Source organism: Neophocaena asiaeorientalis, unplaced genomic scaffold, assembly GCF_003031525.2.
Source record: "Neophocaena asiaeorientalis asiaeorientalis breed wild unplaced genomic scaffold, Neophocaena_asiaeorientalis_V1.1 scaffold96, whole genome shotgun sequence".
Classification (NCBI taxonomy): domain Eukaryota; kingdom Metazoa; phylum Chordata; class Mammalia; order Artiodactyla; family Phocoenidae; genus Neophocaena; species Neophocaena asiaeorientalis.
Window position 1 is genome coordinate 5,231,725 of NW_020175831.1, and position 20,967 is coordinate 5,252,691.

The window sequence follows — 20,967 nt, forward strand, 5'->3', positions numbered from 1 at the left end:
CATTTCTTTTCCTCCTTAAATAGGAGCCAACATTTATCAATTAAATAAGATCAGAGCGAAAAATTAGGTAATTCCATGGACTCCTTTCACAATCTGCTAAACAAATAAGATTCTTTATCCTTTTCATTTGAGGGTATAGGAGAGAGAGAGCTGTTCCATATGAATCAAGCATCTGCAATGTGCCAGGATAAATACAGTTCTCTCCATACTGTCAACTCATTTAATCCTTATACAACCCCTCGGGGAGGTTCCTATTATCCCACTTTTCTGACTGTGGAAAGGGAGGCTCAGAGGGGTTAAGGCATTGCCCACGGTAGAATTAGAAGTGTGAGGCAGAGCTGGGACTTGCAGCACGTCTAGTGATGGCAGTGGCAAAACTATATCCAGACAATTCATTTACCCGCCTTACAGGGCCCACCACAAGAAACAGGTTGGGACTCCAGTCTGGGCCTGATGACCTGTTTAGAGCTCAGAAAGTTCTAGGTTTTCTATCCATCCTGCATCTTGACTCTCAGTTTATTTTGTATCATCTCCAAAATGGTATCTGAAACATAAGCATTTTCTCCTCAACGTTCTACTCTGTGCTTTGAAGCAGAAGGGTTAATGCTGCGGGGAAAGGCAGCATGTCCTGCTCCACGGGCTCACATACCAGTACTTAAAAAATACACAGGTGTGCAGGCAGACTCACACCATGCTAACAGCATGAGCTTTGGCTTAGACCTGCGTTCAGATCTTATGCTTGTGACCTGGGGTGAGTTACTGTATCTCTTAGCCCTCGGTTTCTTTACCCATAAAATGAGGTAATAATAATATTTATCTCATAGACTTGTGACTGAACAAGATTACAACTCAGGTCTCCTGAGTTTAGTTTCCACTAGAAACATACACCCAAACAGTTAAAAGAAGATTGAAATGTTTCATAACTTTCCAAGGTTTGTCATTTGTGAAACTCACGCAGATTCATAAATTTTGTGTCACTGGCTGATACCTCAGTTCAGTCATCAATGTATCGCTTTCGTCACTCAAGAAATATTTATTGAGCACCGACTATAAGCCGGGCACTGGGTTAGGCACTGGAGATACAGCAATTTTCAAGTAGCTTTGAGTCCAGCTAAGGCAAATTTGTATTATATTTATACCCATTAGAGATACACAGAAATGGTATTCACATACTAACTTATTAATGTGCGTGTACAGAATTAACATGCATGTAATCGTATTGGATCTACTGTTAATATGTTGCCCGTTGTTAATTATAATTACTATTGGCTGTGGTTAATTTCCAACCCCACGAACTCTCAGGAAGAGCAGACAGCACCTTTCCTCCATTTGGCTGTCCTAAGGTGGCCAAGGGCAGTTGCTCAGGGGAGTGGGCAAGGAAGAGTTACACTGAGCGCTGAGTGAGCTCTCACAACCAACTGCCTGCTCTGCATTCCACTAACGTTCCTTAACCAATGACAGGATATGCACATGTTCCTGGCATTGAAGCCTTTAGAGTTTAGCTGTTTTTAATTATTGAGAGCTTATGTCCTTCCATCATACAACCTGAAGTGAAGAGAGGCCATGGCCTCAGCAAGGACTGGGTGCTGTCAGTTGAAGAACTTATTTTTCTCCTTGTCTGGTTTACGGCGAGTTCTTTTCAGAGCTTTGTTTTGCTCTTTGGTTCCCTAATGGCTTTGATTTCACATATGCATGCAGTCAATATTAATTTTCTGTCCTATAGTAACAAGAAAAGAGTAAAAACAGAAAGAGAAAACCCTGTTTTCCTGTGTGGCTTGCACGGGACCACCTGAAGGAGAAATTAGAGGAGCCTGGGGGGGGCCCAATAGCCTGCTATTCAGAGCCCAGGTCACCTTGACTTGTACCTTGGCCCTCTCTTTGGTTCTTCTCTGGGTGAGGGGTGGGGGTTGGGGGGGTGGAGTCAGCCTGAAGAGGAGGTAGAAATTTTTAAGGGCAAGATAATTCACAAGATCAGATATTGATAAAGTAACTTAAGGGATTTACATCACATTTAGAATATCCACTATAGATGGCATCCCACCTGTGGCAGAGAGGCTAATTGTTTCCACATCAAAAAGCCCTGCCCTTATTTATTTCTCACTGAGGCTCCAAATTCAGCAGCCCTTCCTTTGATCGGGCAGATAAGACTGGGGGCCAAGTTTGATCTTTTATGTGTCTTTATGACACTGCATATGAAAACTGCCTGCCTGGTGTCAGTGCTATTCTTTAACATTAGATTTTTACTGGCTGGGGGGAGGACAAAAACATCATGCTTTATACTTATAAAATATCACATTTGCCACTGAGAGGCTCGGATGTTCAAACATCCAGCCTCCCCACCTTTCCACTGCCTCATCTTGATCTTCACAGATGAAGTCCATCCAATTGTCCTCCTTTCTAGCTGACAGGGAGAGAGCCAATGAAATGCCTTTTCCTGTTGCTGGGTGACTGCGAATATTTTGAAAACACATCCCATAAATGCAGCAGCTTAAAAGCCTGCCATTGGCTGGTTGGGCGTTCTGTGCATGGTGATGCGTGAGGCTGGCACAAGTGACAGGTGGGAACAACTATGCAAATATATCACTGGCCTGATGTTCCACTGGAGAGGAAAACTATTTCAAGGCTGAGTGACAACTATAACATACCCTGTAGAAGAAAAATAAATCTCCCTGAGTCTACATTTAGGCATCTGAAGAACGGTTATGGGAAAAAAGCAAGAAAAAAAACCCTCAGGGTTGTCTTACCCTCAATACCCTGTTTTCATGGTCTGATTAGCAGTTCTACCTGTCCTAGAAATATATGTGTATTTCTCCATATCTTTTGTAGTTCTGTGTTGACACATTTTAAAGTCCAAACTTGTTTATTCAGGGAAATAATTTAAACACTTTTAAATTTTTCTTTGTCTCCTTGTCTCCAGCGCCCCTTCCTTCACCTTCCTCCCCTGACCTTCAAGTCCAAATATCCCGGGGCCACAGGATGTGGTCAGTGTCAGGACCAGCACTGACTGCATTTTATCTCCCTCTGTCCACTTAAAATATTTGCATCCTGGTGGGAGGATAAGCAAAGTCTTGTCTAAACAGCTTTGGGATTCTCTTTGCAGCCGGAGAGCTGTTTGGATTCAAGTAACTGCTTTTGCTAACACTGGGTTAACTGTTCATACACAAATCTGCCAAAGAGCCTCTAGGAAAGAATGTCCTTCTACTAATTGAATTCTAATGAGGCCAGGAAGTAGATCAGGAATTGAGCTATTTTACTGTGAGTTTCAAACATCAGATATAGGGATGTTTGGCTTTGATCTGTTTAATTCTTTAGTAGGTCCTAATTAGTTCACGAAAAAATGACTATTCCAGAAGGTATCTGTGGTTTATTGGTGGATCCAGTTGAAGGGCGCTTTTCTGGTTATACATCAGAGCCTCCAGTGTTCAAGCACAATAGAAAGACACTGTTATGATAGGACCAGATGAAGCAGTTGTTAATGAGGAGTTCCTGGGCCAATTTAATTGGCACATCCCCGGAAGTTATATTTATTTGCTTTATAAGGTTTGGGTGAGTTTGAGAGCCAAATCAGGGTGACCATCAGTGGGATTAGCTTTGGATACAGAAATGCTTTCAGGACATAATAGAACTTTTTTTTCAATAATGTGACCTAGACAAAGTCTCTCGAGAAACCACTTCAGCAGATAGATCACTGGCGGGTATCACCCAGTGTCTACAAATTATGAATTATGAAGGGGCTATTGTGAGCACCTCACCTGTGCCTCAGGGAATCTGAAAGATACGTGCATATACACCTCACCTGTGAGGGACAGCTGTGATACTATCTGCCTCGTACCTCTCTCCTTTCTGGGGCTCTGGTCCTTCTTCCACTCCAACCATGTTTTGTCCTGGGGGCTGACATATTCTTCAATGACTACGCCCCTGTCACAGTTGATTGGTCCAGGGATGGGCACTTGACCAAAACTGGACCAGCTGGAAAACTTCCCTAAGATTCTCCAAACTGGAGCTTGGGAATAGTTCTTTCTAGATGGGGTTGCTGAAAGATTAGAAACTTAGGCCCTGACAGAGGCCATGGTGACCCCCTTGTAAGGAAAGCCAGGCTGTAGTCAGCACAACTGGGGGCTCAAGCTGCAGTGACATAGTTCTGTCCATTTGGCTTGAGGGACCACCGGGGTGCTTGCTGCAGCCAGTTCCAGGAGTGGTCAGTTGGCTTCACAAGCACAGTCTGTGGGGCAGATCTTCCTTTTGCTATGCAGTGTACTCCCGTTTGTAGCACTTCCTGGGAGGAACTTTGGGCTTACGTATAGAAGATTTATCGGGGACCTTGCACCCTAAGCAATCCTGCCTTCTCATGAGTGAATTACTGTGCAGGGAGAGAAAGAGCTCCAGTGGGGAGAGATGCTGAACATAGCCCACTGCACAGAGAGACATCCCTAACAATCCGATACTTGGACCTTTGGTTTTCAAGGGGGTTATCAAAATAACCAGCCTTTGTTCTCACACATAACTTCTCAGAGAACCAGAGGAAAGCTATATTCAAGGAGATCACTGATGGTTTGAAAGATATTTCAGGCAGAAGCATAAATTTCTCCACGGTTTTAAAGGGAGAGAGATTCCCATGATTTTTCATATTGGAGCAACGAAGTCATAGAAAGCATCTCTCCCTGTTCTCTTTCTTTTCTGAATTCTAGGGCTTTCCTCTTGGTAGTCGGGGGAAGAGTACAAAGTGTCCTTCCTTAAAATCTAGCTTCAGTGCTTCACGGACTTCTTTGACACATGTAAGCCCAGTGGTGAGGATGGCCACCTGTTCCTGCAGAAACCATCACAAAGCTTGGTTTTCACAGACCTCCCTTCCGCCTCCGGAAAGGCCTGAGATGAATTATATGTTAGGAAAATAAACCTAGTAGAGAAAGGAATGGGGTCATTCAGCATAAGAGTTGTTTGGGATTTACCCTGGGGGGAAAATTGCTTTTAGATCCCATACACCTATCCCTTGAAGTTACTTTTCCAGAATGCTAAAGGCGGAGAAAGCACACTTGCTGAAACAGTTGGGCTGGATTACTTTACAATCTATGTAACCTTAAAAACAAAGAGGGGTGGGAGGGAGGGAGACGTAAGAGGGAAGAGATATGGGGACATATGTATATGTATAGCTGATTCACTTTGTTATAAAGCAGAAACTAACACACCATTGAAAAGCAATTATACTCCAGTAAAGATGTTAAAATAAAAACCAACAACAACAACAACAAAAACCAATCAACCCAAACACCCGCAGCAGAATCTCTTGAAATCTGAACTCGTCTATTAAGGAACTAAGCCATAATTACAGAAGGGCTCATAATCAGACCATAAGGATAGCGCCAAGCCAGGACCAGAAAAATCTAAGATAAAAAGGGTTCCACATCATTTTGAAAGGGAATATAACAAATTCAGCATGCCTACCTATATCTCATTTTTTTCATTTGTACCCTATAATTATTTGGGCATTTCTCTGTACCTCAGTTTCATCATCTATAGAATATGAAAAATAATAGTAGGGGTTTTGTTAGGATTAAATGAGTTAATACAGGTAAAGCACCGGAAACAGACCTGGCATGTGATGAAACGTTCATGAAACGTTTGTTGTTTTCCAGGTGACCGTCACACTGAGTGGACTGAACAGGTACTGGGCAGGAGAGTCCAAGCAAAGGACCTCAGCAGCAAAAAGTGAGTCCCCCAAACTGGCAGTGAGCTGTCTCCCTCAGCTGCCTGATTCATAAATAGGATGTAGCCACCGATGCCTCCTTAAAAGGCCTCTCTGTTAACATTCAATGAAATAAGAGCTACGAAAGCACTTTGGATCAGCAAGCATGCTACAGCTATAATAGCACTACTCTGAGCAAACAGCAATATTTAGACGTATATAATGATTGGTATCAGGTTATCCTACAGTAAGCCTAGAAAATGTATTTTTAAGTCCATCCACCTGGAGATGCTTAACAGCAGAATAGTATATAAGCCTTTTATCCCAGGATAGGTTGAAAACAGCCTGCCCTTTCGTAAGTTCTCACCTGCTCTTCTTGCACTGTCCTTTCATGGGTGTATGGATTTGATTACAGTGAATCTAAGGAAGTACCCGTAGGCGCTGCTCTGGGCCACCTTCTAGGGCCAACTAGGAGGCCAGCTGCATGGCCCCCAGCCTGGGGGCATGAGGCAAAATCTATTCTGAGCTTGGATCCCTTCTACAACATGGTCTCACAGAAAGGATTCTAGAGTTTTCTCTGTTATAGTGTGACTGACAAATTTTCAATTTTTATTAAAATTCTTGCTTGTTCACTCACACACTAATTCGTTTTAATCCCAACCAAATGTTTGAGGCCCTGGATGGAAACCTCAGCCTGTATTACACGACAGTCTAAGAATAGTCTCTGTGGTTATTCTTGTTCATAATACTGAGTTTAATTTCTTGGTTTTATGTATATGAGTGTCTAATGCAAAGACAGCAAAATCTTGCACAGATATTGTGTCACTGACTATGGGGCTTCTGATGCCTGGTTAAGGTGATGTCTGTAAAAACTCCTTGAATTGCTCCTAGGGAAACAAAAGCACCAGAAACAGAGTTACTATACCACCAACCAGCAGCATTCCTAGCAAGAAGAGTGTGGAATAGCTCCACCAGCTCTGGTAATGAAAGGGCTGCTTTTGACGGGACAGAGCAGAGCCCCTCAGATGGCTGGGTTCAAGCCCTGTTGCGGGCATGCTGCAGTGCATGCGCAACAATGAGAATAATGGAGTATCTGACCAGCTGACCTCTGGCTACTGACCACACTACCTCACCATCCACATCGCTTCGCCACCAACTCCCAGCCCCTCCAAGGGGCCTCCCTGGCCGCCCACTGGGATACAGCCAGTGGGATGGCTTTGACCAGGCTTTGTCGATAAGGCTGAACCACAGGGAGATTTTCCCAATCCTTCTGCCTCGCGCCTGGGCAAATGAATAAGCTGCCTGTGTCACTAACATATTCCAGGTCATGCACACACACAAACATTATTAGATCTTGGAATTACTTTAAAATTACTGCCTTTTAGGTTTTAACCGTTTTCCTAGAAATGCAGCTCAGCAAATCCTTGCGTGGAGCAAGGATGGCACCCAGTGGCCAAAGTGTTTCATCTCAGATCTTGTTTTCTTACAGATTTTCTGTTGCTTTTCTCTTTGGAAACAATGAATGCCGCAAGATCTTTTTCTAAAGCCAGAGTTGAAACTCCGGATCACTTGATCCCTTTGAGCTAAAGTGCACACACACACACACACACACACACACACACACACACAAATTGGGGCAGTATACAGAGATTAATTCAGAATAACTTCTAAAAATCCTCAAAGATTTACCTTAAATGTCTTGTGTTAAAGTCATCATATTGCAGATATGCAGATTATTTCTCATGATGTCCCTAATATCATACATCACCCTAGGAAATATAGAAACATAAACCCAGTCTCACATTCTTCACTTCCTGTCTTCCCCCAAATAGTCTCTAGTTCATGAGTTCTCATGCCTTAAGCATAAGACTTTATCTCCTGACAAGTGCTTTATCATTAAACTGATATTTGCAATCTCATATCCTTGTTATCTTTCCTACAAGGTACTTGGCAGGTCTGGAGAGCACAGGATAATAAAGTGAGACTGCTCTTTTGCCTTTGAGCTTTCCAGATGTCGAGAGATTTCTATACAGCTAGACAGCCAATCAGACTGTAAGGAAGACAAGCAAGATGTCAGAATAATGGATCATGTACCCTCTTGCTAAGAATGATGCAATATCTTCATAATGTTTGCTGTTTCCAATTTCCTTAGGTTTCTAAGCAGTCTGAAACCCCAGGGCAAGAAGTCACATGGACGGCACAACCACAACACAAAAAGAAGCTTCTAATAAAATAGCTAATAATAAAATATATTGATTGCCCAAAGAATACCACAAAAAGTCTCTTTTAAAATGTCTATGTTAAGTTCAGCCCAAAATTCTGTTTTTCTCAGACATCATCACCATTCATGCGTATTTGGCCCTCAGGCTGTTGAAATGCCATGAAGGTTCCAAGATAATAGTTAGATCAAAAGAAGCGGCTTCAGGATAAAAATCCATGATATTGCTTACACTTTCCTATTCAGCCACCTGGAAAGAAGCACTGTCTTCAGAGTCAAAATAAAACACTGGAGAGAAAAATCAAAGCCAAGCATGTGCATTGTTCTTGCTGGTGTTTTGGTTCTTGTTGTCTCATATGTAAAATGGAGCTGTGATAACCCTGCCCTCACCAAGAGGTTGTGAGGCTCAAGTGAGATAAAGGTATGAAAAGGTTTTTATATACTAAAAAGTCATTATTTAAGATATTATCAGGGCTTCCCTGGTGGCGCAGTGCTTGAGCGTCCGTCTGCTGATGCAGGGGATACGGGTTCGTGCCCCGGTCCGGGAAGATCCCACATGCCGCAGAGCGGCTGGGCCCGTGAGCCATGGTCGCTGAGCCTGCGCGTCTGCAGCCTGTGCTCCACAACGGGAGAGGCCACAACAGTGAGAGGCCCGCGTACCGAAAAAAAAAAAAAGATATTATCATTCAAACATTTACAGGTAGCACTAGTGTAAGTTTTTATTCTGAAGAGATTGAGCCTCTTGTCTTACCTAAAATAATCACTTATCTTCCTCACGAGTATTACTGTACTATTTCACCCTTCAACTGTAATAGAGCAACGGTGGGCTTTGGAAATCACTTATAATATATAATTAAATCAAGTTGAGCCAGATCTTCTACTAAACACCCAAGTTTTTAAACAAAGCTTAATTTAAAGCTTAGGGTATGTAGAAATTATAAGGACCCCAAGATGTTTTGTCAACTTTATGTTGCTTTCTGTTTTATTTTCCCCTTCCCTCCTACAGATAAATTTTACAGGCTTGTAAAATTATAGCGTTTTATAGCTGGAGATGGCTTTGTTTTTCAGATGAGGAAACCTGAGGCCTAGAAATTTTAAATGAGTCAGGAGGTTTGGTGGCTGCTTTGTCTACTTACATGTTTGCTCTTTCTTGCCTTACTGTCTGTGGCCTTACAAAGACTGCCTTAAAAGGGGCAGCTCTGGCTACTGAGACTGTAGAAAACCCTTCAATCAGACACTCTCTCCTAATTTCATATTTCAGATGGTACCTTGGAACCAACAGAATCATGATTTGTACACGCTTTTAAGATTTTGAATAGATCCATTTTCAACTGAAAGAAAACATACAGAATTACCAAAGCAGTACATAATTTCAAAAATAGGTAGAAGGGAAAGAATACAGGCTCATACAAATAAAAAGAATTAGATAGGAATCCTGAGATTCAAGAAAATAATAATTTTAAAGAATTTAGTCAGCAGGGTACTGGTAGCAGGACACGTGACTGAAGAATCTCACTTAACATTAAAGAAATTGCTGAATCAACTAAGAATTAAGTTGTAGAGCAAGGAAGGACAGATATTGTCGTTACTGAATACTCCAAAGAGAACATCTTAAACAAAGACAATGAATCCCTTTATTTTCATGTAGTTTATGCTTCATAGGAAATCCAGAAAACTAATCATCAAGAGCTTAAAACAAGGGGTTGAGGCAGGATTTGCAGACACTCTCAATGTCATAGACACTTGCTTCAAAATTCTACTCACATGTTGTAACTTCCTCTGCCATCAAAACTGCAAACAGTTCAATGAATTTGGTCACTTGGTAGAAATTTCTCCAGCACCCAGGAGCACGGCATGGCTTTAGGTGATTGAAGGGTTACAAAAAGGAATTAGACAAGGGCTCTCACCTAAAAATGCTCCTAGTTTCACCAGATGCTTAGACAGGTGCACGAAGATTTATATCACAGGGTAGACACTGATAAGTACAATGAAAGAATGAGCAGATCACCTTGGCCTGAAGGACAGTTAGAATGACTTCATGTTGGGGGGCAACTGAGCAGGATGAGATGGCCTGTTAGGACTTTAAATATGCAGAGAGAGGAGCAGGATGGGAACAAAGATAGGGAAGGGCAAAGTATGGAGAGAAAACATCACATAGAACTCGTGTGAAGGGTGGGTAAATGGGAGCATGAGAAACAGGCTGGAAAAGTGAACTGGAGCTTAAAGCTCAGAGCACTTGTAATGCCCATTGAAAGAATTTGTAATGATGGACTCCAAAGGCTTATAGCAGATGCTAAGCATTGTGAGAAGGAAACTGGCACTAACGGAAGAGTACTGCTGATTTGGCAGCTGTGTACAGGATGAATTTGGGAGTGCAGCAGGGAGCCCAGACAGGAGAGCACTGCATAGCCACCGTATGCGTGAGAGAGAAGGAGGACCTGAACTGTGATGGCTGTGAGGATGATGAGAGACGTTCCGAGTCCGAATGGAGGGGACAGCACATGAGAGTGGGGGGCGTGAGGACTCAAAGATAACTGCACAATTACATCTACAGTGCATGTCTGGAGAGGAGGGTGAGGGGAGCGTAACAGGAGTTTGTAGCTTCTACCTAAACTGAAGAAAGAGCAGAGAGAAAACCAACCATTGTGATGGCTAAGTCACGCCCACATCATTGAAGTGATGGGCTATTGGTTCTTTATTTCCGGTTCCATCTCTATAGTTGCAGATGGCTCTTACTAGAGAAAACCAGAAAGAAGGGAGAGTGATCCAGGCCCAGATGCCCTAGTGTTCTGGAAGGTTCTGAGCCCTTTGGCCTTTACAGTTGCCTTCATCGTTCAGGGGTCAGGGCTCTAACTGGGCCACCTTGTCTTCCTACACTGCTGTCTTCCCTGGACCTTCAGGACTGTCACTGCTCTGAAACCAAAACCGAACTGCCTTTGATTTCATTCCCTCAGGCTCAGACTCCCTGGGCCTTCAAGTGTGACACGTAAGGAACGCAGGGAACCCAGCTGTGTTAATGGGTAGAGGCAAGAAAGTGGGAGGATCTCCGCCCAGGAAAAGTAGATGTTCATAGTGCCCTTTGGGAGACAGCTTTCAAATGGAAAGAAGTGACAAACAGTGGCTATTTAAGGTGATCTGAGAGGAGGTCAGGGTCACCACAGGATGTATTTGGCCAGGTGGGTCCTTGAAGAGCCCTCCACTCAGAGACGCTCAGTTCAGCAGGAGGAAAGATCAGCCTGGACTCGCAGCCCTGGCTCCCCTCACATAACCGCCCCCCCCCCACCCCACCTAGTATTTTCTACACTTGGAATGACAAAGTACAAGCATCTTTTTTCTGATGTGGCATTTGATTAAGACACAATCCATCAAGAGGACTGTGTATGAACACATGGACATTTGAACACAAGGACTCCACATATTTATGGGGTTGTCCTAAGCAGCTCAGGCCATCAGCTCAGTCTGCTGCCTTAGGAGCAGAAGATGCACATCAGGATGCTGACTCAGCTGTTTCCCCTGCAGTCAATTTCTTGCTGAAGGTTCAATAACTTTCCCTGACGATAAAAAAATCTGATATTAAACTCGGCATAAATACTATTTAAAGTCAAAACAACCCCCTCAATTCCAGAGGTGGGGGGGACCAGAGAGGAGACAGAATAGGTTAGGTGTAAGATGATAGCCAAATTCTGTTCATAATGCTGCGAAGTCATCTTTTAAACAACCTTAGAAATAAGTTGGAGTGAACTGGAAAGTCATTGTTGAGATTCCCAAAGGCAGCCTTTCATGAAGGTTGTGAGGGCTGAGACTAGAGAAACAAGGGAGAGTTCTTCTTCCCTCCCTGGCACCCTGAGGCCTGGGGTTACCCCTGGGCCGTGAAGGCACCTCTGTGGGAACACTCAGCCTGCGGGAGAGCAGCTGGAAGATGTTCCCTACTGACAGGGGTGGGGAACACGAGCTACCCAAACCTCTGCCACACAGTGGCCTGTGCCATTTCTCCCTTCTCTATACAGTGCACTTGTCCTCTGCAAGAAGCTGCTGCAAGGACTGGGCTTTTCCACAGCTCCACAAATGGAGCTTGGCAGGGCAGTGGTCAGCACACCTGCTGCCTTCCTGCAATTAGAAAAAGATGCACCCTCTGGAGGCTCCATTACTAAAAAGCATCCTGTGCACTTGGCCGGCCAGGTGGGGATCAGTCCCAACTCCTGCCTCCCTGTGCAAGAACCCTTGTGCAGGGCCCTATGACAGACACATCCACCGGCATAGCAGCAAGGGCGGTTCTGAGGGCAGGAACTTCTTACTATAACATCTGAATATTTTATGGGTCAAACATGTCTCCCGAAACTTAATTACTTACAAAAATAGTACATCACATCCCATTGCTCAGCCTGTCCCCTGCCATCCATCTCACAGAGGAGGCCATAAGATTCTATTTTTGATGTAGCCATTCGTATTTTGGTACGTAAAGGCCACAGGGAGCACCTATCCTCAGTACTTTATTTGCTTTACCAGGATGTTAATTTGTGGCCTAGGCAATAACACTGAAAACTTGAAATATGCAAGAGGCAGTCCAAACCCAAACACCCAACATGAGTTATTGGCGTTTAATTACTGAGGCAGTTAAATAGTGCTATAAAGGAGTTCATCTCTGATTGCAGCCATAACGCTTGCAGTTTGGAATTGAAAGAAGGGATGATAGAAGATGGCAATATAACATGAGGACGTCCATGAGTTGGTTTTAATTGGTAAACTGGCATATATAGTGATAACAGTTTGGTCTGTCCAATGCATTGGAATCCTAGGAAAGTGCATAAAATTACGGAAGCATATAATTGGTGTACTAAACTCATTTTCTTATGTTATCACAGCTGACATCTTCAGGTTATTAAAAGCCTTTAAACCAGTCATCTTCAAAGAGATCTAACTGACAATACGGTCTTTATACATTATTCCTGTTCGCACCGAGCAGAAGAGATGTAAACAGGCACTAAAATCTGCACAAATTTTCTGGGCACATCTTTCTTATTTCAAGTTCAAGGAAGATCAGTAAATGTTAATGAGGATAAAAACCATTCTTTAGATCCTGGTTTCTTCATTCAATGCACAGGGCATCAACCCATAAAGGATAAACTAGTATTATAACCTGAATCAGACTTTTAAAAAGTTAACTCATTAGTTTGAGGAAGTTCTGTGATCTTTTCATGTATAGGGGACCCTACATAAAGGACTGTTTCCCAAGGTATAATGATATATTAGAATGACAAAGATGGGCTTAGGTTCTGACATTCTTGGATGAGCAATTATATGTTGTTTCACCTACTTATTCTGCTTAGACAATCTAGGTGCACTTCTGGGACGGTTATCACTCTCTAACCACCGTTCACCCACCCACCACCACACACCTCTCAAGGAGATTTTTCCCAACAGGAGAAATAGGGTTAACCGAACAAAACAAAATGAACAGAAACACCCTCCCCCTGTCTTATGGCATTCTAGAATAGGAAAAGAAATCCCCAAATGTGGAAGAGTGTGAAAGAGGAAGAAAAGGTAAGTGGAAAGGTAATGTGATATCATCCTAGCATGAATGATTATTGAAGATTCACTACAGGTTTATCATATAGGAAATCTGTGTTCCTTTAGGCCATACCACCTAGGAGTACAAATAGTAGTGAATTGAAAGTGATTAACGGTATGTATCACACTCTCCAGTACTTTGGGATCTCCATCTCTCCTACTTGTTCCTGGGAGTACTCAAGGTTCTTGTCCTTGAGATGTGACCACTCAGCTCGCAGTGAGTCCTTCCACCTCTGCTGGTCATATTGGTAGGCAGATGTCTTGCCTCTGGCCATAGTGATGCTTCCTTCCATTGGGCTGCTGCTTCCTGTTGTGTGCTACTGACACTCTGGAATCCCTGTGCTCTTGGGGTAATTTAATGCACTGAAACCATACTAAAGTCCATGCCTTTTGTGTTCATTCATGTTCTTAGCTGAGAACATGAATCCATGGGAAGCTGGAGTAAGAGACAAATCCAAGAGACAAACTCCATGCTGAACCTGGAATCATCCAGACACTGAGGCCCATGGCCTCAACTCCCAAAAGGGAGTTTTTGACTCAGAAGCCCTCTTAGTCTCTCATGTAAACAGACCACATCTCACTGGTCTTCTAGACATGTCTGAATCCCAGATATGGTGAAGCTTAGGCTGCAACTGGAATCTGACCTGTATACATATGTATTTGACCTCCAGATCCTGTTAGCACTCGATGATGAAATAATTTTCTTCCCAAAATTCTGGCTTAATCTCTGAATCACTGATCACTAGCTTGGTCCCGGCTGGGCATAATCCAACACACTGAAACTCAGCCATTCTTTAACTCATGAAATCTCATGGATAACTCTGATTCTACATTTCAAATCTCTCTTTTCTCTCCCTCCCTCTCTCTCTAAATATATATGTTATACATACATACATACATATAGATATATAGTACTAGCTCTGTTAAAAAAGTATTGCAGTAGCCAAGGTTACAATATTTTTGAATATATGCATAGTTTATTTGTATATATTGGTCAAAACAAAGCACTTATTTACTGTGATTTAGCTACAATGTTAGGAAACTGCCATTGCACACACTCTACTGTGAAACTTCAGTGAATACTTTTCTATGTGCAGGATTATTTTAAGCCCACTGCAATTATAAGACATCAGCTACCATTATGATAATGTTTTATTTACTTTATATATCAAGAAAAAAAGCCATTAGGTTAAAATTATCTACTATATCTCAATTATATTGTAACAAGATATTCACTAATATCTTACAGGATAAAATCTGGAATACATCACTTTAGTTAGTAATCTTGATCATTTTAAGACGAAATAACCCATTTTTTCTCAGATTTAAATACTTCATGTTTTTAGTATGTTTGTGAACTAAAAATAAAAAAAGCATGGCAAATTCCAAGACAATGGTGTTTGCCTTACTCTAAGGAAAGAATTAAGCCTGAACATAGGGCAATACTTTTAGAGAGTAGACAGCTATTGATTTTGGCTGCTCTAGCTCTAGACATGTCCCATCACATAGCTTCTGCAGTCATATTTAGTCCATTATGAGCTTTGCTGTATTTCTCCCTGCCTGCCCCTTTCATCTTTTAGCAATTAAGATGATTATAAAATGGTAAAAATATAAAACACAAAACAGTAAAAACAGTAAAATGTTTATGGAAACTTATTTCCATAAGTAGAATTGCTAGGTAACTGAACTTGATTAAAGTAAAAAATCTTTAAATATTTTTGATGGAAATATTTATCAAATGTATATAATATAAAATATAAAAAATTATATATAACCATGTTTTGAACATTGTCTTAATGACTAATTGTTTTGAGTTACAGAACACTAATGCTTTTTGGATTGATTCAATCATTCATTCATGCAACTATTCAACAAGTATTTATTGAGCGCTACTATGTTCCAAGAACTGTGAAAGGCAGTAGAGATAGAGCAGTGAACAAAACATACAAAAAGCACTGCCCTGCTGGTGCTTATATTCTAGGTGGTATGTAGGATGTTTATCTCTACAGCAAATGGACGCTGACTGCCGTGGTTTTAGCTGTTCTGTCTCCTTCCTCTGTTGTCAGCTGTCACCTCACTGGCACCATGCTTTGTATTGTACCTGATCCAAAGTAAGCATTTGGTAAATGGTAGCTACTATTATCCTAATCTCTTCACTTATTTTTACAGATGAAGATATAAGCCCTAAGATTTTTTAGTGAACAGAAAGTTAGAGGTAAGACCGAGGCCAAAAGCAGGCATCCTGATTCTCACCATGTTACACAGATCTTTTTCTGATACCCTGCATACTTAAAAAAAGAAAGAAAGAAATACTGAATCATTTAAATGATCATGAAGGGGCCGTTCAGCTCTATATAAGTCCCTCTTACCCTCTAAAACTGAAATATGCAAACATGCCTTCCTCTAATTCTATTCCCCCAACATTCAGTGGGCAGACCTTGATCTAGAGACAAGTAACAAAGGGTCCGAAAGCCCTGGGAAGTTTAACTTTATGCACCATTAGGGCACCATTTGCTCCCTTACCTTAAACTTGTCAACTTCAGCTTTTGAACATGTTGCATGATAAGATAGCACCTGGTTCAGAAAAAAAGGAAAAGAAACTTTAATAACGAGACATGATTCAATTTTCTGAAATTCTCCTGGCTTAAAAATAAATTTTGCTCATGTATATCACCTTGACATTAACAGTGAATGCTAATGCACGACGAGGTATTTCCAGTAACAGTCTGTGACACAGATTGTCATCTGTGCAACTACAGTGGAATCTATTACAATGTGGAATGGAACAACAGCCCATGTTAAAGGCTAAGTATTTTATATCAGGATGTTTTTATAAGTAGTTATTTTATCAAAGGGACATAATGTGGCTCAAGACCACAGTTCCCAAAGATGTGAATACTTGTCCTGTGAAATGCTTTGGAACACAAATAGATTAAAAGGTGGGGTGTGTGTGTGCGTGCATGTACGTATGTGCGCAAGTGTATGAGTGTTTGTGTGTGCATGTGTGTGTGTACTGTGGCAAACACTGTAGCTTGCTGACTCAATTTCCATGTCTGGTCTACGTTTACTTGCCTGCTTCTGTTGTACAGGAAAGATTACATTGTTATGCCCAATCATCTGCAATGCTTTTTGTAAGAGGATTTTATTTCCCTGTCCTACTGACAGCCTGTTATAGGTCTAGAGTGGAAAGGGAAAGAGAAATGAGGCTGGCCAGGGACTGCCCTGCCCTGGACTTCTTGTTTTGTAGAACAAATAAACTCACATTTGCTTGAGTCAGTATTGGATGTTATAAGGTATATGTACACACTTACGCACGCACAAACGTAATGTATATATTATATATACGCTATCAGTCCCAGCCTTAATCTATACATATCTCAAACAACTAAATCTGAGAAAAGCTAATTCCCTCTTCAACTACCAACCTTAGAGAATCTCAGTGCATGTTTGGCTCTGAAAAGCGAAGTAACACATTTTATTTTGTTAAACTCAGCATTTCCCAAATCTAGCCACAGAACTTCCTTTTAGGTGATATATTAATCTAGGAACATTCCAACCTGATAACCTATTGACCAAGGACTTTGAGAAACACTGACCCAAGTTATGTACCATCCGTGTGATAGAAGCAGAGCCACAGTGGAGGCAGTGTCTCACAGAGGTTAGAGCACAGCCTCTACAGCCCGACTGAAAGGGCTCCACCGCTTCCCAGCTGTAGGAGTGTGGGCCAGCATCTTCATAACTGAACAGATTTTGCTCTTTTGGTTCATAGTTTACTATGGTAAACTTTAGTTTGGCTGCCATTAAAACTTCTTACTATTTACAAGTCTCTTTCTGTAGATTCAATCTTCAAAATTTATCTTTATTTACTTTACAGAAAAATTCCCCTGAAACTCAAAATCTCTGCCACCGGGTGTTGTGCGGCCAGGCTTTTAGTATATAAGGCATATTACCCACTCCCTTTATTTAAATCAACTTTGCTTACTTCCTTTATTATTATTTTTTAAATAATAAAAGCTATTAACTTCACTACATTGAAACTATTTGAATGAGTGAAGCAGACAATTATTACAGATTAAGAATTCTGTCCAGTTAACATGTTCTTTTGTTTTGTTTGTCATTATTGAAGTGTAGTTCTTTGTATATTTTAGATACAAATCCTCTGTCAGATGTATGTTTTGAAAATGTTACCTCCCAGTCTGTGGCTTATCTATTATTTTCTTTCTTTCTTTCTTTTTTTTTGTTTAATTGTGAAAGGATTCCCACCATCTAGTTAATTTATACATCTATCATCTCACATACTTATCTTTTTTTGTGTGTGTGTGAGAGCATTTAAGTTCTACTCTCTTAGCAAATTTCAGTTATACAGTACTGTCATCAACTAGTCACCATGTTGTGTATCAGATCTTCAAACCTTATATGTCTTATAGCTGAAAGTCTGTACCCTTTTATCAACCAATTTTTCTTTCTCTTTTTTAAGCAGTTTTATTTTTATTTTTTGAAAATTTTTATTGAAGTATAGTTGATTTACAATGTTGTGTTAGTTTCAGGTGTACACAAAGTGAATCAGTTATACATATACATATATCCCAATTTTCTTTTAATGAACAAAAGTTTTCAATTTAAATCAAGTGTGAATTGTCAGTTTTTGTGTAGTGTATTGTTTTTAGCGTCCTTTCTAAGAAATTTTGCCTATTCTAAAGTTGTGAATCCATACTTTTTGCTATCTTTTACAAATTGTATAGTTTTATAGTTTTGTTTAGGTCTATGACACATCTGAAATTAAATTTGTGTATGATGTGAGATTAAGACTTTAATGAAATAAATGCCTTGGTTACTTTGTTATGATTCTTAAATTTTCCGGAGCCAAAACTTGGAGCCAACATCATTTTGGAGTTCATTCTGAGATCTTAAGCCTCTCTACCTGCCAATCTATTAAGTCTAATGACAAACTGATATCACAGTGGAATAATCATAGTTCAGGCATACAAAATAGAGTTGGGCAGCCATTGAGGATCTGGTCTCAGATATTTCCCTGCACCACTGAGAACTTGAACTTTCTGTGAACTATACCAAACCTAAGGACAGCAGCCATTTTAAAAACAACATCTGCTAGCTGGTCTCAAGGTTGTTCCCCTTTGTAACTATGCAACCATTTTGGACCCCAACCAATTCTTGCTTAACAAGCACCCTTACTTCTTGCCAGTTCCAATTATAATTCTTGGTAAACAACTCATGTAACTAACTGTGGCTCCGCAGTTCTTGACTTTATAAGCTTTGTCCATTTTGTAGTCCAGTGGAACACAATTCAAGTGCTTCTTGAATCTGTGTCTCCCGGGCTGCAGTCCTAACAAACCCCCAGTAAATGCCTCTTTATTTCAATCAGGTCTCCGTTTCTGGAAGTTTGGTTAACAGTTCATAGGAATTTACTTATTCTATCTAATTTGACCAAGTTAACAATAAGTTCTACCCTTTGAGTCTTTTTGCGCTGAGAGTTCTCATTTACTTTTGTAAAACTCTGAGAACCAGTAAAGGGAGCGGGAGAATGACCTCACACAAGAATCTCACAGCCACTTTCTTCTGAAAAAGTACAGTCTCTTGTGGATGAGCAGGGAGGAATCATCAGCTAATAAGAGTACCTTATTCCTGCAGGAGCAGGCCCTTTGGTAAACCGCAGTCTGGGAGGATGTAGCATTGTCCCCTCTAAGATTCCCTAGAAAGGCAACAAGCCAGCAAAGCTTGAGATTCCTCAAGACAAGGGGATTCTTGAGTCCTGCCACAGAATACTCTGATTTTTCTCCTTCCAAGCAGTTTCTGCTGTTTGGTCCTAAAGGGTTTCCTGGGATGCAGCAGGAAGATGGAGATGTTTCATTGCTCCAGTTACCCTCTGGATTTGCTCTACACACAGAGCACAGCAATGGGAATCCAGCAATATCTGTACCCCTTTCATATAAACCATCAATGTAGCTATCACACAATCCTGACTAGATAGAAGTACACAAAAGTGATCTTGCTTAGCTCCTAGCTTCTTACGGTAGTAAAGTCTCTGATCAAATGTGATCACCTCACTGTTTTTAACAAGCACCTACAAAGGTTGTGAGGACACACAGGACTTTTCCTCATCACCTGTGGTCAGTGATCACATCCCATTCACTCCTCAAACTGCATCAGTTTTGGTTGTGCCCCCATAATTTCATTGAAACAGCTTGTATAAAGGTTTTCAGTTTCTTGCTACCAAATCCAAATCTTGCTGGACTAATCTGCAAATGTCTTTTGCAGCAATATTGAGCACAGGTGATCACTCTTGCCTTTTTTGAAGAATCTCCTCTCGGGGCTTTCTTGACACCACACTATTTTGGTTTTCATCCTACTTTTCTGTCTGTTCTTTCTCTGTGTTCTTTGTTGGCCTGTCTCCTCTACTTTAACTCTAAATGTAGAAATTTGTTGGGCTCAGTCTCTCCTTCAGTGATGTCATACACACTCACGGCTTTATACATCACCTATAGGTTGACAACTTCCATATTTAGTGCTAATTTCTCCTTGAGCTTCAAACTCACATATTGTGCTGCTTACATCACTAACTTCCTACTTGGTTGACTCACTGGCATCTCAAATTTAACACATCTAAACATGCCTGATTTTCCCATCTGTAGTAGGCAGAATGATGCTCCTTGCCCCTTCATGATATCCACATCCCAATCCCTAGGACATGTGCATATATTTATGTTACATGGCAAGGGAGAATTAAGGTTTCCAATGGAATTAAGGTTGCTAATCAGCTAACCCTTAGATGGGAACATTATCTTGGATTATCTAGAGGAGTGTAATGTAATCACAAGGGTCCTTATAAGTCAAAGAGGAAAGCAGGAGAGCCAGACTCATAGTGATGTGATGTGAGAAATATTGAAACTCCACTGCTAACTATAAAGATGGAAGGGAGCCACGAGCCCACAAACGCAGGTAGCCTCTAGAAACTGGAAGCACTATGAAGGCAAGGATCAGATATGGTTTTGGTCACCAGTGGGTATCCTGTCCCTAGGAGAATGCCTGATACTTAGTTGGCACTCAGTAAATATTTAATGAATCATGCAATAGAAAATAATCTTAAAAGAAAAGAATCTTTCTATTTCTTGTATGCTTCTTTGCTTCTATTATTAGTGGCCTTAATTTATGCTTTTTCCTCAACAAAAATCATAATATGTCTTAGAGCATAGACTGAACAGTGTAGGTAGGGTTGTCAGATTTAGCAAGTAAAAATACAGGACCCCCAGTTAAATCTGAATTTCAGGCAAACCATTAATATTTGGGACATACTTCTACTAAAAATATTATTCGTTGTTGATCCAAAGTTCAAATTTCACTGGGTGTCTTGTGTTTTTACCTGGCAGCCCTACTTCTCCAAATTAAGAAGGCTAGAAACAAGTATGGAACACTCTGCACCATGTTCCCAAATATTCATGTTCCTCACCCAACCCCAACCCCACAGCAATTCCCAGTGACT

General features: G+C 41.1%; 1 protein-coding gene across 1 annotated transcript in view; it reads right to left on the bottom strand.

The window, feature by feature from the left end:
• The window catches only part of PDE11A (phosphodiesterase 11A), a 406,648-nt gene that overhangs the window by 123,281 nt on the left and 262,400 nt on the right, over positions 1–20,967 (bottom strand). Inside the window, exon 10 of the mRNA XM_024732913.1 lies at positions 15,993–16,043. Coding sequence (XP_024588681.1) covers positions 15,993–16,043 — 51 coding nt within the window. The remainder of the gene's footprint in view (positions 1–15,992; positions 16,044–20,967) is intronic.